This window comes from Suricata suricatta, chromosome 7, assembly GCF_006229205.1.
Source record: "Suricata suricatta isolate VVHF042 chromosome 7, meerkat_22Aug2017_6uvM2_HiC, whole genome shotgun sequence".
Taxonomy (NCBI): Eukaryota; Metazoa; Chordata; class Mammalia; order Carnivora; family Herpestidae; genus Suricata; species Suricata suricatta.
In genome coordinates, this window is record NC_043706.1 from 135754501 (window position 1) to 135770362 (window position 15862).

At 43.2% G+C, this 15862-nt stretch overlaps 1 protein-coding gene across 5 annotated transcripts in view; it reads left to right on the forward strand.

Annotated features, from left to right (window-relative positions):
- The first annotated feature begins 6 nt into the window (after positions 1-6).
- Positions 7-15862, forward strand: part of ZDHHC14 (zinc finger DHHC-type containing 14) — a 271981-nt gene continuing 256125 nt past the window's right edge. For 4 of the 5 annotated variants that reach the window (XM_029944128.1, XM_029944129.1, XM_029944130.1 and 1 more), the window contains exon 1: positions 7-309. In XM_029944128.1, the coding sequence (XP_029799988.1) occupies positions 65-309 (245 nt within the window). In that variant the 5' untranslated portion in view covers positions 7-64. The remainder of the gene's footprint in view (positions 310-15862) is intronic. The other variant, XM_029944133.1, reaches the window with a different exon arrangement.

The following is a 15862-nucleotide window of genomic DNA, read 5'->3' on the forward strand; positions in this document are numbered from 1 at the left end:
CGGGGCCCGCGCGGCCGGGGGGCTTCTGGGGGCGGCGTGCGCCCCCAGCCGGCTGCCCTCGTGGATGCCTCCCGGCGGCGGCGGGCCCATGAAAGACTGCGAGTACAGTCAGATCAGCACCCACAGCTCCTCCCCCATGGAGTCGCCCCACAAGAAGAAGAAAATCGCGGCCCGGAGGAAATGGGAGGTTTTCCCGGGAAGAAACAAGTTCTTCTGCAACGGCAGGATCATGATGGCCCGGCAGACGGGCGTCTTCTACCTGACTCTCATCCTCATCCTGGTCACTAGCGGACTCTTCTTCGCCTTCGAGTAAGTGGCGGCGAAAGCTCCGCGACGCCCGGCTCCCCTCGCCTGTCCCCGACCCCTGCCCCTCCCCTCGCTACTTTCGTTTTCCAGAAGCCTTACTTGCTGTATGTACCTTGTTATATAATGCAAACCCGCTTCTCCCTCTTTTTTTTTTTTTTTCTATTCCTCAAAGGTCTGTTGCTCTTTGGTCCCCCCCCCCACCCCCGCAACAGTGCAACCCCTGGGGCGGGCTCTGGGCGTGGAGAGGGGAGAGGGGACACTTGGAAGGTGTGCCGGCCTTGCGGCGGCGTGCGCGGGTCGGGTGGCACCTCGCAGGTGACTGATCCCGGGTTCTGTCTCTGCTGAGTTTGGAGACCAGCTGTAGCTTTCTGTGGGAAGGGAGGATGAGGCTGATTTCTCAGGCAGCGATAAATAGAATTGACTTCCTTTCCTGCTCACACGCTATAGGGCATCTTGTTCAGCTCATTTGCTGAATCTTCCAGGTGCCTTCGCTGAATCGTGAAGCGTCTTGGTTATTTCAGGTTTCAGAGCGAAGGCCACCCGGCGTGGCCTGGATAGGGTAATTTCATTTTTCATTCTCATTAGATGGTCACCCTTGATCAACAATTTCTGATTTACCATGAGGTTTCGAAACTCTGCGCTTTTAAAAAAGTTTCCATTAAAAAAATACTGCAGACAAACACTTTCTCCTCCCTTCCTAATGTTGGGGAACAGGTGAAAGGAGACTTTCAGCCCGTTCAGGAAAAGTGTGAGGGGGCATGGTAACTTCTGGTTCCAGAAACAATACTTTGGGACATTAGGGCTTTGATCTGAAAAAAAAGCGCATGCGAGTCTTCCCCGTTTTCAGGAAAATCAAGTTGGCCAGTGGCAACTGTCCTCCTGCCAACTAATGAAAGATCTTTTTATTTATTAATAGATTAGATCAAGTACTTTAACCACATTCCAGAATCAATTTCAATTGCTCTTATTGGGTCCAACATTGGCAATGCAGCTTCTTATGTAATTCCTGGTATCTTTTGCTCAATAAAAGTTATAGCCACGCCCCATCCCAGCTTAAAAAAGAAGGTAATACAGTTATTGGGAGTTCTTTGTGCTTCCGGTATCCTGCCTATTATGGGGCATGGTGGCGTCCAGTCTCCATCTTCTGTTGCGTAGGGTTAATTAAACCTCTGTGTTTATTTTCTTTTTGTCTCTGGTGAGTATTAATAGGCTCTGGTTTTGTGCCCAGTGTTTGGTATTCCAAATGCGACGTCAATCAGAAATGAATGATCTCTTGATGATGTGATACTTGTGTGAAGCCCTCTGACTCTGAGGGGAAACATTTTGTGTCTCAACATTGTGTTGTGACCAGTTACAACAGGATTGAGTTAGAACAGGTGAGGAGAGAGATCTCGGAGGTAAGCCACTCAACCTCCCCCAGTCCTCACTCACAGCCCCTCCATTTCTCTCCTGGAAGTTTAACTTTTGGACATTTTTGCAACTAGGGTGGAGCCTGTTGGGGGACTTGGGGATGGGAGGGGGAGGCTGTGAAAAGGCTTTGGGGATGGCAGGAGAAATGCTATGTCCTTTTGTTGTTCCCCTTGCCCCTTTCCAGAGCCAGCTGCTCCTCCTGACAGACCTGAGTCTGAGTCATAACAGATTCAGGGACTCAAAGGATGATGCCACGTGGTTGAACGCAAATGCCATCCTTCTAAGGGTGGCTGTCATTGCAGGTGGTCTTCTAGATAGAGACTGTTCACCATGTTCCTAACGTTAACGTTTTGAACTATTGGCATTTTTTTAAAAAGCAGTTTTAAGGGTGAGGGAAAATGGGTTAATTTATTGAGCTCAGCCACAGGTGTGGTGCATGCAGGATGATGAATGTTTCATTTTCTGCACGCACCCAAATTCCCCCTGTCTCGTTAGAGATCCCCTCTAGTTATCCTGGCTGTTTTTATTTCTTTATTCTTGTTGCTTGTGAGCAAACCGTCCCTCCTGGAGCCCCGTGTGTGTTTCTTCGAAGAGTTCCCTGAAGTCGTCACTAGTAGGTTGTCCAGGATCTGTCTCTGCTCTCAGCAGTGTGTTAACCAGCGTCTGTAGGAATAAACACGGGTGCTGGGATTTTATTAGCTCCTACTGCTGGCCTCATTTTTCGATAAACTCTGTGTGTGTTGGTCTTCCTGGGTGTTGCTTCCACTAGGCAAGTGGAAATTTCAAGAAAACAGGCCAATCCTAGGATGATGCCTCAGTTGGGAACAATCCTAGGGCTGTTCAAACTATAGAATATTATGGTTTGGCTCAGAACATTTGTCATTGTGTTGCTTTTAAGTTCTTTATCATTGCTAATGACAAAGTGAAATTAAACAACTTTGGTCAAATTAATTTGATAGACTTGGAGAAGCAATTAGTTCCATACATAGGATATGAAATGCCAACAGTGTAAAAGAGAACAAGAGAAAATGCCAGTTTTGTCAGCTCCCTGCCTGCCTGCTTCTGCCCTTCCTTTAGTTATTTATTGAGTATATACTATGTGTTTGCCTATTTGGTTTAATTTCATTCTAGATAACTTTAATATGAGTAGAATTCATGTTCAAACATTAGAGTCCATGCTTCCCCGTACAGTTACGAAAAGCAAGGACAGAATTTGAAGACATGTGACTTAGCTTCAGACCTCTTTTTTTTTTTTTTTTTTGCAACTGTTCCCTACCCTACCTCTCATTCCTAACCTTGAACAGACGACAGGGAAGTTCATCCGAGAGAAAGGGGGTTGTGGGAACATAGCAGCAGGTGTTGATACTGCCTCTGGCCCTGGGAAAAGGGCGGGGTAGAAATGATTCTTACCACACTGGAGAGGAAGTGACAGAGGCATGGAGAGGTGATATGAGCACCCTGGGTCATACACTAACTAGAGGCTTCTGAGCGCAAAGCCAGTGCCCTTTCTGACCCACTGTGCTGCCCTTCCTCCAAGTATGAATAGTGCTTAAAGGTTTGGACTTTGGAGGGACAGATCCCAAGATGCTAAGTATGACCCTGAGAAGATAATTGGATTTTTCTAAGTCTCAGTTTCCCAATCTATTAAATGGGATTAATAATCTCTACCTTAAAGTGTTGTGAAGATTAAGTGAAAAAGTATATGCTTCATTCAGGGTCTCATCCATAGTAAGTACTCAGGAAATGAGTACTGTTATTCAAGCAGACCTCAGAAGTAGCCTCCCAAGGACTCCCTTTACTGAGAGCCTTGGAAGGAGGGAGTTTGTGGGTTAATAAGCAAGTATAATAGTGATAGCATATTGGACTGAAAAAATGCAGACCTGTGTAGTTTGCAGTAAATAAAAGTCTTTGTATGAATCAGGGGGAGTGGCTCACTCTCGCCTCTTCGGAGTGGGACTCTTGCAGAGGTGTCTGGGGAACGCCCTTGTCCAGCCCTGAGCAGGAGCACGGAGGAAGCCTCAGAGAAGCAGGGACTGGATTTCTTTGCTGTTTTTAGAGCTACCGTCTTCGAACTGTGAAGACAGTAAAGAAAGCTATGAGAAGCAACCTGATGCAACCCCACTCATTTTCAAGGAGGGCCAGGCTGTGCATTTGGGGGCGTCCTGTGTTCTGCGTAGGCACCGCTAGAGAGTGACAGCATTTTATAGTCCTATTCAAGAGGGGAGGGAGGAAGCTGGTCGCAGTGCTGTCGATGTCACTGCCCCTTGCAGTTACGGAGGGGCTGGTTTGTCTAAGACTCCCAGCAACGTCCTCACGCTTGTATCCCCATCTGCAGAATTGCAATTTGAAAAGATCACTGAGTGTTACCCATTTCTCTGTCTCTCCTTCTCTGACATCCACATACATACATCCTGCTTTTGTTTCCAGTTGAAGTTTTGAAAATGAAAGGCTTTGGCCCTGAACTGTCGACATCCTGTAGTTCTGATCACAGGGACAGAAAGAAGCAGAGGAGCCAGGCAGCCGGATGAGGTGAGGGGGGCCCTGCTCAGCTCCTGGACGCGACCGTCTCGCGGGGCTGTGCTGTGGTCACGGGCAGTTTGGAGATGTTGCTGGGGCTGAAACACTCAGGACGTGGAAGCATTCTTCCGTTTGTCATCGCCGGAAGTCCATTGATGATTTTTTTTTAAAAGCCACCAATTGTCTTCCCCTTTCTGACTTCCTTCTCTCCTCCCTTTTCTCCTTCCCTCCTTCCCTTTGTTTCTTTTTCCTCCTTCTCCTCCTTTCTTTGGCTAATCCCCTCTGAAATAATTGAGGAATAATTGGTAGTCAGTGGAACTGGGGTGATGTTTGCTTTGAAGATGGAATAATGGACCGTCTCCCATAAACAAAAGTGTTATTTCCTTCATTTCTCCCTCATAAATTGGAAATCCTTTATCATTTAGTAGAAGATGCTTCCATTACAAAGATAAGGACCTTCTCTTTTCTCAACTGCCCTATTCAGAACTGCATCAGGTTTACCGCCATCTCAGAAAACATACGGAACGTGTCCTGTCTCCTGGCCAGATGCTGGCCATGTGGTGCCTCGTAGAACACCACGGGGTTGGTAGTAGACGGTAGAAGATGAGCCTCAGGGAGCTACCCTGACCATCCCCTGCTAGCCAAGTCGATGCCATCAGGGACACTTTGTAACCCACAGGATCCACAAGAGTTTTGGATCCATGGGAATTTCAGGTGGCATCAAAACCTTATTAATGACCCCTTGATGTGAGGGCACCGATCTGTTCATTTGTGTGCCAGTTCATACACGTAAGTCCCATGAGGATAGGGAATGCGTTAGTTTTGTTCACTGTTGTATTTTATCTCCGGTACCTAAAATAGTACCTGGTACAGAGCAGGCTCTCAGTAAATATTTGTTGTTTATAGAATAATAGTAATATTGAAACACTGAAAACAACTCCCTCATGCTTCAGTTTTTCATCTTGTAAAGTTGTAGGGGCGCCTGGGTGGCTCAGTTGGTTAAGCATCTGACTTCAGCTCAGGTCATGATCTTCTGGTTCGGGGGTTCGAGCCCCGCATCGGGCTCTGTGCTGACAGCTGAGAGCCTAGAGTCTGTCTTCAGATTCTGTGTCTCCCTCTCTCTCTGCCCCTCCCCTGCTTGTGCTGTCGCTCTCTGCTTCTCAAAGCTAAATCAAAAACATTTAAAAAAAAAGTTGTAAAAACACTAAAATTTCTAATTAATAATGCCTTGCAGAACATAGTTGCCTTAGAAACTTTGATTATTAGGTGTAATTCTTCTGAATTTAGAATCAGGTCTCATCCCTTTTCAAATACATTAATTGAAGCAGAGGAAATGAAAGGTTTCTTAGCTCTTTAGCAAACTCGTGACAGAGCTGAGATGTTCACCTGGCTAACTAAGCCCTCTTTCTAGTTTTTCTTTATTTTTTTAAGTAAATGTTTTAGCAAATAAAGCATTCCAAGACATATATATATATGTTACTGTTACCCAACTACCCCTAGTACATAAAATAATTTTACATTTTATAAGTTCTTGACTTTTGATACTTAAATTGATTTAATAAAACTCTGAAGGAGGCTGTTGACTCTCTGTTAGTGGGAAGCGATGCCCAGTTATGCAGAAAGGACACCTGTACATTCCTGTAAGAAGCTAATGATGGTCAACTACTTAATGGGCCATGTCTACATGACCTGGCGATTTTTCCTTTGCAGTGCAGTGTTGCACATAATTTATTCATGCCAGAGTTACTATGTCTTAGCCAGAGAATTTAAATTAAGTGTTTCAAGGAAGTGTATTCAGTTTTCTGTAGCTGAGGTTGGTAGGAGAGAGAAAGCCATGGTAGACAGTAGGTATTGCTGTATAGTTACGTCCAGGAATTTGGATCTGATAAAAAGTTGGTTCAGGTAAGTGTTGGGGACCATATTACTGCTTTTGTGTGGTTCTTTACTGAATATAAACATTGGTCCCAAATCAAACTAAATTATAAACTGGATGATCTTCTATCTCCTCACTTCTCCCCTTTAAATAATATATTCATTACAGACGATTATATATAACATATATGCAAGTGTTGAAATAAAGTACCTCAATTTGAGAGAATCTGAACTCAAGGGCCACAGTGATACCAGGGCTTTTGAATCGACTCACACCCTCTGGGTTTTAGCTCTGTTCCATGTCCCTGTCCCTCCCTGAGGTCATTCCACCTGAGCTGAGTCAGTATGAATGCCTTGCTTCTCCTCAAGGTTTCTTAATGTACACACTCCCAAATAATAGATTAAAATTAAAATAGATTAAAATTAAAAAATATAGATTTTTTTAGTGTGGCTTGTTTTTCTATATAAAAAATATAAACAGAAATTTACTATCTATAGGAAAAAGTAAATAAATCTTTTATGCATATAAAAAAAAAACCCTTTCATCACTGCCCTTTCCCCTTCTTCTTCCTGGGCAATTAAATGGTAAGTTGCAGACATCATACCTTTTATGTCCAAATTTTCCCATATTTAATTCTTTTGTGTGTATGTGTGTCAGAGAGAGAGAGGGAGAGAATCTCAAGCAGGCTCCACACTTGTGGACATGGGGGCTCAAACCCACGATCCTGGGATCATGCATGACCTGAGTCGAAATCAAGAGTCAGCCGTTCCACCCGCTGAATCGTTCAGGGCTCTCTCAGCATTTAGTTCTTGAGCAAAAGACTTTTTCTTATATTAACATAGTACAGTTGACCCTTGAACAGCACAGGTTTGTGCTGCGCGGGTCTACTTATACATGGAGTTTTTTCACAGTACAGTCCTGTAAATGTATTTGTTCTCCCTTATGGTTTTTTAAATAACAGTTTCTTTTCGCTAGCTTACTTTATTGTAAGAGTACAGTATTAATACATATAACACACAAAATCTGTGTTAATTGACTGGTTACCTGTAAGGCTGCTGGTCAACAGTGGACAATTTAGTAGTTAAGTTTTGAGGGAGTTGAAAGTTATACACCAGTTTTCAACTGTGTGGGGTGGAGTGGGGTTGGCATCCCTAACCCCCATTTTGTTTAAGGGTCAACTGTAATGGTATCAATTTCAGTCAATTTAATGTGGTTACAACAGTCCATATTCAAATTTTACTATTTGTCCCAATATTGTAAGTTTATGATCTTAGTATTTGTTTTCTGCTTATGTAATATGTGTTGTTGGCCTTCATTTAAATGAACTGCATATTTTTAATATCCCACTTTATTTCCTGTAACAAATTTAGGCTATATTTCTTTGTACTTTTTAAGATTTTGAGAACTCAGATAGGCATGTTTCCCCTACAAGAGTCTACCTCCAAACAGTAATGCTGTACTTCATAACTAATGTAGCAAGCCTAATACATTGTAATTCTACTTCTCTTACACTTTGTAAATCTTATTGTCATACGTATATACCTGTGTGCTATAAAGCCAGGAATGTTACTACTTTAAAGCTGTCAATAGTATGTAAAAGAAACACATACAATATACATGAAACGAAGATACTTTAAAGTAAAACATACACATAAAATCTAAAATAACATTTATACATGTATAAAATAGAGATAATTTTAAGTGGAGTTTTATATTTAGCTTTACATCTTTACCATTTCTAGTACTATTTATTTTTTCTACGTGTATCCTTTCTCTTTGGCCTAAAGTATTTCCTTTAGTATTTCCTAATGTAGGTCTACTGGTGACAAGTTCTTAGATTTTGCTTTTTCTGAAGATGTTTTTTTTGCCTTCATTTTTAAAGGAGAGAAGATATTTTCACTGGATATAGAATTTTAGTTTGACAGTTAAACAAATTTTTTTAATGTTTATTTATCTTTGAGAGGGAGAGAGACAAAGTGTGAGTGGGGCAGGGGCAGAGAGAGAGAGAGGGAGATACAGAATCCGAAGCAGGCTCCAGGCTCTGAGCTGTCAGCACAGAGCCTGATGTGGGGTTCGAACCCATGGACCATGGGATCATGACCTGAGCCTAAGTCAGACACCCAACTGACTGAGCCACCCAGGTACCCCAAGTTTGAAAGTTTTTAAAATCAGAACTTTGAAGATTTTGGCCCACTGTCTTTCTGGCCTCTTTTGTTTCTGATGAGAAGTTAGCCTTTATTTTTAGCATATTTCCCTGTGGTATGTAATGGGTGATTTTTTCCCATCTGATTTTATATTTTGTTTTTTGTTTCCAGAAGCAGAACTAAGACATTTCCAAGTATAGCTTTCTTCTGCTGAGGCTCAGGCTTGGCTAAGACTTCTTGGATCTGAGAATTGGTATCTTTCATCATATTTTAGAACATTTTCATTCATTATTTCTTCAAATATTTCTCTTGTTTCTCTCTTATCCCATGTTTTCTTATACTCTTTTTTTTTTAAATTTTTGTGTTTCAGCTTGAATAATTCCTATTGATCTGACTTCAGGTTTACTGATCCTTTGCTCTGTCTTGTTTATGTTAAACCATCTTTTTTTGTCTTATTTTTTTCATTTTTAGCATCTTTACATTTAAAAATAGTTATATAGTTTTTATATAGTTTAAAAAATAATTTCCATAATTTTCCTGAAATTCTCCATCTATTCATGTCCATATTTTCCACTGGATCCTTTAACAGTTTTTTGTTGTTGTTATTGTGCCTAATGATTCCAACAGCTGTGTCATCTCTGGGTCTACTTCTTTGGCTATTTCTTCTCTTGGCTATGGGTAATATTTTCTCCCTTCTTTGTATACCTCATAATTTTTTATTTCATGCCAGATAGTGTGTGCAAAAGAATCACAGAGGATGCACTAATATAATAGAGCATGACCTTTTATCGGGCCACAAATGTGTGGGCTGAGTCAATCTAATGTGTTATTAAAATGTGTGTGATCTTTACTGAAGCTTTCATTGGATCCATTTTATCATTGAGTTCAAATGTTCTGTGGACAGTGACTTTCCCTTTATCAGGAATTGAGATCTGACTCCTGGCTAAACTCTCTAAGTTTTTTTTATGCTTCACAACCCAGCAGCCACTTACCTAACTGTGGAAGATTTCTGTTTTTCAGCCAGTATGCCAGCATTTTGGATTACTGGGGAGTTTTCTCAGCTTTCAGTACTGTCCCAGCCTTCTTCAGCATAGTGCCTCTCTCTTTCTCTGTCCAGCTACCCAGCCTCAGCTTTTGGAGGGCTGCTGCAGTGTCTCTGGAGAGGGCCTGAAGTGCATAAGGGATATTTTTTCAGTTTTTATGCTGACCCCTGCATACCCTTGGGAAGGTCCTATAGTTCCGAGGGCAGTTGCCTCTCAACTCTCCTGTCCTAACCCCAGCCTTAGGTGCACTCTTATGTGTTTCATGGAGATCTATGGGAAGGAGTTTGCTGGTGGTGCAGACTCACTCTGTGGTTCAGGCTCCCGGGAATTCTTATCCATATGGCTATCCATATGGCCATTTAACTTGTTTAAAAATTTACCTGCTTTCTCTTTACTCCTGGCTATGGTGGATTCCTATTTTTCCTGCCACTTTGCTAGGAATGGAAGTAGCTGTTGGCCTTTCTTCTCTTGGGAAGGGCTCAACATAGTTAAGCTTCTTTGCACCCTTAGCTCCCTGATATATTTTTAAAAACTGCTTTTGTAGCTAACCTGGCCTTGTTCTCATTGTCAGAGTGGGAGGGATTGCTTTTACAACTTCCAGCTTGTGATTTTTTTTAAAGTTAATATTGTGTTTCTTAGATTCATGCATGTTGTTGCATTATATGTAATTGGTTTTTGTTGCTATAATATTTGGTTTGTGTAAATATACTCAATTTATTCCTCATACTATTTCTGGTCTTTCTTTTTTGGACTTCTTGCTGATTCTTGGCATTTACTGTCATTTTAAGGGATAGAGTATATACTGCTGCCTCTTCATAGGTTTTGATTTTTTCTTAAGTGCATCCTGGCCATGCCTGTGACATCTGGGCCCAAATGCTTAGGCCTGGGTAGCAGAATTTAGCATGAAATTCAATCTGTTATATTTTTATATGATGGCAAAATAGTTATCAGAAGATAAATCCTAACTATCAGCTAACCATTGAAGTTAAGGTTTATAGAAATATATATCCTTGTGATAAGTGAGATACTTTATCACAAATCGTCATCTGCCCATTTAATTTGATGCTAGTTTTTCATTGATTTAAAAAGAAAGCTTAACTTTTCATCCTCCCACTTCTAATACTTTGAGTAAGGAAGCTCTTCTCTGATCTCATGTCTAGCTCAGACACAAACCCTCGGAATACTTGTAATTAAGGTTCTGTTACGACCTCTTGCCACATAGCTGGCTTTAGTTGAAAGTCCTGATAGAAGGGATTTATGATTGAACCAGGCAGCCCTCAGCTCTTAGAGACCCTTCAGTCTGCCTAGTGCTCTCCATGAGAGAGAGAACTCTCTTCCCTGCCACGAGCAGTCCCAGAATGAAGAGAAAGGTGACAGCTGTGTGTGTGTGTTTGTGCGTGCGCGCGTGTGTGTTCTTTTCCCCTGACTCCATCCCTCCAGTCTGTAGATGCTGTGCTACCCTTAATTGAGGCCTATTTTTGCCTCTGCCTCCTTGGCCCCTCACAGCTGGGAGCTAGAATACTGTTGGAATAGGCGTCTCTGTCTCCCTCTAGGGATTTTTGAGGTGGAGTTTCTTTCAACTGTAATGAGACCTTTTTATTTTAGAACACTTGAAGCACATTTGGACAGAACATGCCATTTTTAAAAATAGGAATATGATAATTTCCATACATCTTCAAACTGGGTTTTAAAACTGCTGACCTCAAAGTCCAGGGGAACCTGGTCTTGCTGTTGAGAGCCATCAGAATGTGACCAGGCTGGGCAAGGTGGCCGATAGAGGAGTGCGCCACCAGGGGCCTCTGGGGGTGGATGTGCTTTGCCTCGAGGTGGTCTTTCCGTCAAGGAACAGCTGTCTAACCACGTGGGAAAGGATTTAAGCTCCCTAAGGCTGGTGTCTAGTCAGGTGCCTCTCACGAATACAGAAACAGTTCCTTTTAACACAAAACAGGGAAGTCAATTAGTTCTACTTGCTGAGGTGAGAAACTATTGCCTCCCCTTGTACAGATAGTAAAAATAAAATGGGTCCCAGAGTGTGTGTTCCTGACTACTTCCTTGACAAAATCGGTGTCCTTCTTTTTGGTTTTTGTTCTTCCTTTCCCCTCAGTGGTGTGGGAGATTGTGACGACTTTCTTTTTACTTGAAATTGTTTCTTCCTGTAGCTTCTAGGATGTTCATCTTCTGCTTACCTTTTTCTTTTCCTTTTTCTCTTTCTCCTCGATTGTATCTGTCGTTTCTTTCCAGCCCTGGATTCACTTTGCTCATTCCCCTTGTGCCTTTCTTACTTTCTTGAGCAGGGTTGAATCATCATGGTGATCACTCTTGCTTCTTCCCTTGTGACTTCCATCTCTCGTTCTCTTTCTCCCTTGCTTAGAGCGTTTGCTTTCTAGTCTTGAATCACTCTTGCCCGTAGAGATCTCTTACCCAGTTGTCCTCTGATGCTCAGAAGGCAGGGCACTGAGCACTGCATGTGTGTTCGTGGGGCCTCCACACTCAGTGAAGAGAACAGGTACCTCCCTGGTCCCCTGCACAGTCCTCACATGTGCCCCTGTCTTCCTGTTCTTATGTACCCCAGCCACCACCCTCTCCTGATGCTTTCCTTTTAAAAAAAAATTTTTTTTTTTAACTTTTATTTATTTTTTGGGACACAGAGAGAAACAGAGCATGAGCAGGGGAGGGGCAAAGAGAAAGACACACAGAATCTGAAACAGGCTCCAGGCTCTGCGCTGTCAGCACAGAGCCTGACATGGGGTTCTAACCCATGAACCGACTGTGAGATCATGACTTGAGCTGAAGTTGGGCCCTTAACTGACTGAGTCACCCCTGCTTTCCTTTAATGTTCTTGGGCTGTATTCTTCCTCTCCGTTTCCATACTTGATTTGGCGGTTTTCAAGCACATTCATAAAATCTTTAATCTTCTTTCCATAAAAAAAGGATGGAGTAGAATTCTCCTTTTCAAAAAAATGTTAATTTATATTTGAGAGCGAGAGAGAGCATGAGCTGGAGGGGGCAGTGGGAGAGGGAGATACAGAATCCCAAGCAGGCTCCAGACCGTGAGCTGTCAGCACAGAGCCCGACGTGGGGCTCGAACTCAAAAACCGTGAGATCATGACCTAAGCCTGAGTCAGATGCTTAACTGACTTGAGCCACCCAGGCACCCCAGTTCTTCTCCTTTTGAGTATATGGGTCTGCCTTAGTGACTTTAGAACTGAGGTTCTAAAGAGCAGAACATAGCAGAGGTTTGGCTGTGTGATCTCTGAGGCCAGGTCACAGGGGTGATGAAGTGTTCGTCTGGGCCATGAGTTCCACCTCTCCTGGGACCTGCACCTTCAGAGCTCTGCGCTACTGTGTGAGAAGTCTAGCAGCGTCGTGCAGAGATGCCATATAGTACAGAGACCATGTAGAGAGTCCGGGCCACACAGAGAGAGGAGCCCACGGGTCCCCCAGCTCTTCCAGCCTCCAGCTCTTTGAGTTCATGGTGCAGACATGTGAGCCAGTGAGCCTTCCATTACCCTGCTTCCCCGAGTCTTTGAGCCACCCCACCGGAGCCAGCAGAGCAAGCACGAACTGTTCCTGCCATGTTCTCTCCACAGTGCAGATTTGTGAACAGAAATGTTGTTGTTTTAAGCCACTACCTTTTGGAGAGGTTTATTAGACTGGAAAGCTAAACTACCAGAACATTTCTTTGGAGGATGCAGCAATTAATGTGGGACTAACAACACCAAAGTTACCGTGCTATAGCTTGAGAGTTTTTTTTTTTAAGTTTATTTATTTATTTTGAGAGAGAGTGAGAGAGAGAATCCCAGGCAGAGTTTGAACCCATGAACCATGAGATCATGACCTGGGCCGAAGGTGGACGCTTAACCAACTAAGCCACCCAGGTGCCCTTATAGGTTGAGAAGTTTAAAAAATTTCTGGTAGCATCAAGGTCAGCTTTCCTCACTCACTGCTTCCATTCGGACATGTCCTTTGGTAGGAGAGAAAGGAGTTACTACTCAGTAATGCACCACCGCGGTGCCAAACCCTGGTCTCCCTTGGGAGAAGCGCTTTTGCCAGAAAAGTAGTTTTTGCTCGGTATGGTAGGTCCTCATCAGCCCACGCCTGGACCGCAGCCCCTGGCCTCCTTTCTCAAATTTTCTTCCATGCTGTGTTTGTTAACGTTTATAGTGATAGACTCACACACCCATTGCGTGTAAAAATAAATTTATGACAAAACTGTTGAAATCTGGTGTTTAAGACTTGTCTGTTTTTCTTACAACTTTTTAATAGTGATAGAGGACGATCTCTAGTATTCTTGGAGATCTCTGTGTCGAGCGATCCCTCTGTTGACTTTGGAGAGGGTTAATTTGGAAACGTGACCCGGGTAGGGACTCCTCTTCATGACCGTTTTGTACCAGGAGGCTCGTGCTTCCCTGGGTTGTTGAGCCTGGAGACCTGGCTTACCTCCCCTCCATGCTTTTGAGCCACTGAGTCCTTTCCAGTACCAGCCTGGGGCCGCCTTGTGTCCGCAGAGCCATGCTGCCCCAGAAATGCGCAGCCAGACAACCGGTGACCCAGTGGCCTGATCTTTCGAGGTGGCCTCGGATTTATATAATCAATGCAGTTTATCATCTTGAATGGTACTATTTTGAGGTCTTTTAATGCCATCCATTTCCCATACACACATTCTTGATGACAGATAAGGGCATTTTTGAACATATAAGCCAAAGCCAAGTTAAATTCTGTAGCTATATATAGTTTATTTGTCTTTCTGACCAGAGAGAAAAATTCTTTACTCAGATCTCACACTTACTAGCTTGGTATAAATTTTCCTTCTTCTCTTTAAGATAGCAGCCCATGCAAATTAAATTCTGGAATGGTCCCAACACACACATTTAAATGGTGTTTATACTCTGTTTCAGAGGCATACTGACTTTGTGTTTCTGTTTCTGTTCCATTAGCTATATGCATATTTTGTGCAGATATTTCAAAAGGTTTTGTCATGTCTTTGAAAGGTAAATAGATACTGAAAGTCAGGAAATCCTATTCTTTGCCATTAAATTATTATTTAGTCAGGATTAACATTGGATAATGTATACAGGAATTATTTCTTTGGCTCAAAACAGAATAATGGTAAGAAGTATTCTTTTTTAAGTTATATTCCTTGACTGAACTAGACAATTAGCAAAATTCTATTTTTTTGTTTAAAAGTTGAAATGGCAACAAAGTGTCCCATTCATTCATTACTGAACTCCCTTGCTTCTTGGTTATGGATGGTTTTAATGGTACAAGAAACAATGGATCTGTTCTCTAGAACGTGAGATTAATATTCACCTCCACTCTAAAGAGGGTGTGAACTTTTTGATTTTAGAAGGTTGTATGGGTTTGGTCCCCTCACCCAGAGTTGACCCTAGTTGGTGTTTTCAAGAAAAGTCTCAAGCTCTCCTGAACGCAAGCCCTGATCACGCACAACAGGGAGAGTTAAAGTGTAGAAATAAATGGAATTGTTTTCCTTTCTTCTCATTCTGTCTTTCCTCTGGATAAGTGTTCTGTTGCTGCCGTGACAGATTACTACATACTTAGTGGCTTCAAATCACACATATTTATTATCTGACAATTCTGTAGATTGGAAGCTGGACATGGGTCCCCTGGAAGGGGTAAGACCTTGGGCAAGATGTCTTTCTCCAGTTCCAGGTGGTTTCCTGAGATGGACTGGGCTGGAGGCTGACGGTTGCCAGCATTCCCGTAGCTGGGGGAACAAGTGCTTCTGTCCTAAAAGAACAGACAGCAGGGTGGGGGCGGGAGGGGTCTATAGCAGATGACAGCGTCCATTATGGTTAGTGACAGTTGAATGTTGCAGGTGGGTCAGCTACCTGGTGGGATGACCTGGGTGGTTGGGGGGACAGACCAATAGCAGGGGGAGAGAAGGATCCCATCTGGCAGGTCACAGATGAGATCAGGGCAGCCCCAGGGACCTGAAAGTGTCAGGCAAGTCGCTAGTTCTGAGGGTCACGAAATAGAGCCTCAAGTGCAGGGAACCTGGGGAGTTTGGATGTGCTCCTGGGACTGGACACAGTGTGAAGGCAGCATAGCAGCCTCCTGGCAGGGGGGAGTCCCCGACGGTGAGGCTGTGGCTGCTCTGTCCCCTCTGGGTTTGTATCTTAGGACCTGCGGAGCCAGCCTGCATTTGTGGGGAGGAGGAGGAGGAAGGCAAGGCTGGAAATCAGGCTGAACCTGATTAACTCAATTTCCTTCTCCATGTCAGATAGACCTTTGTCCCCCCAAAAAGATTTTTAAATTGTCATTGTTTTCTGCCTCTGTCTTCACTGAAGACAGAATATGGCAGGGTTTAGTGACACTCTAGGAGAAAGCTTACAGAAGTACTCTCTCTTCTGAATCAGGAAACCTGTGGAAATAGGAATGCAGTCGATTATATCAAATTGAACTATTTCTTCTTGTATTTTGGAATAGATATTGTCATTCTTACTTATTTTCCTTTTTTCCTTTTTGGTTGGGCATAATGATTCCTCTACCAGTAAGGCTGCTCTTGGCAGCTACACTGACCAGCACAGGGACGGGGGAGAGAGGGGAGA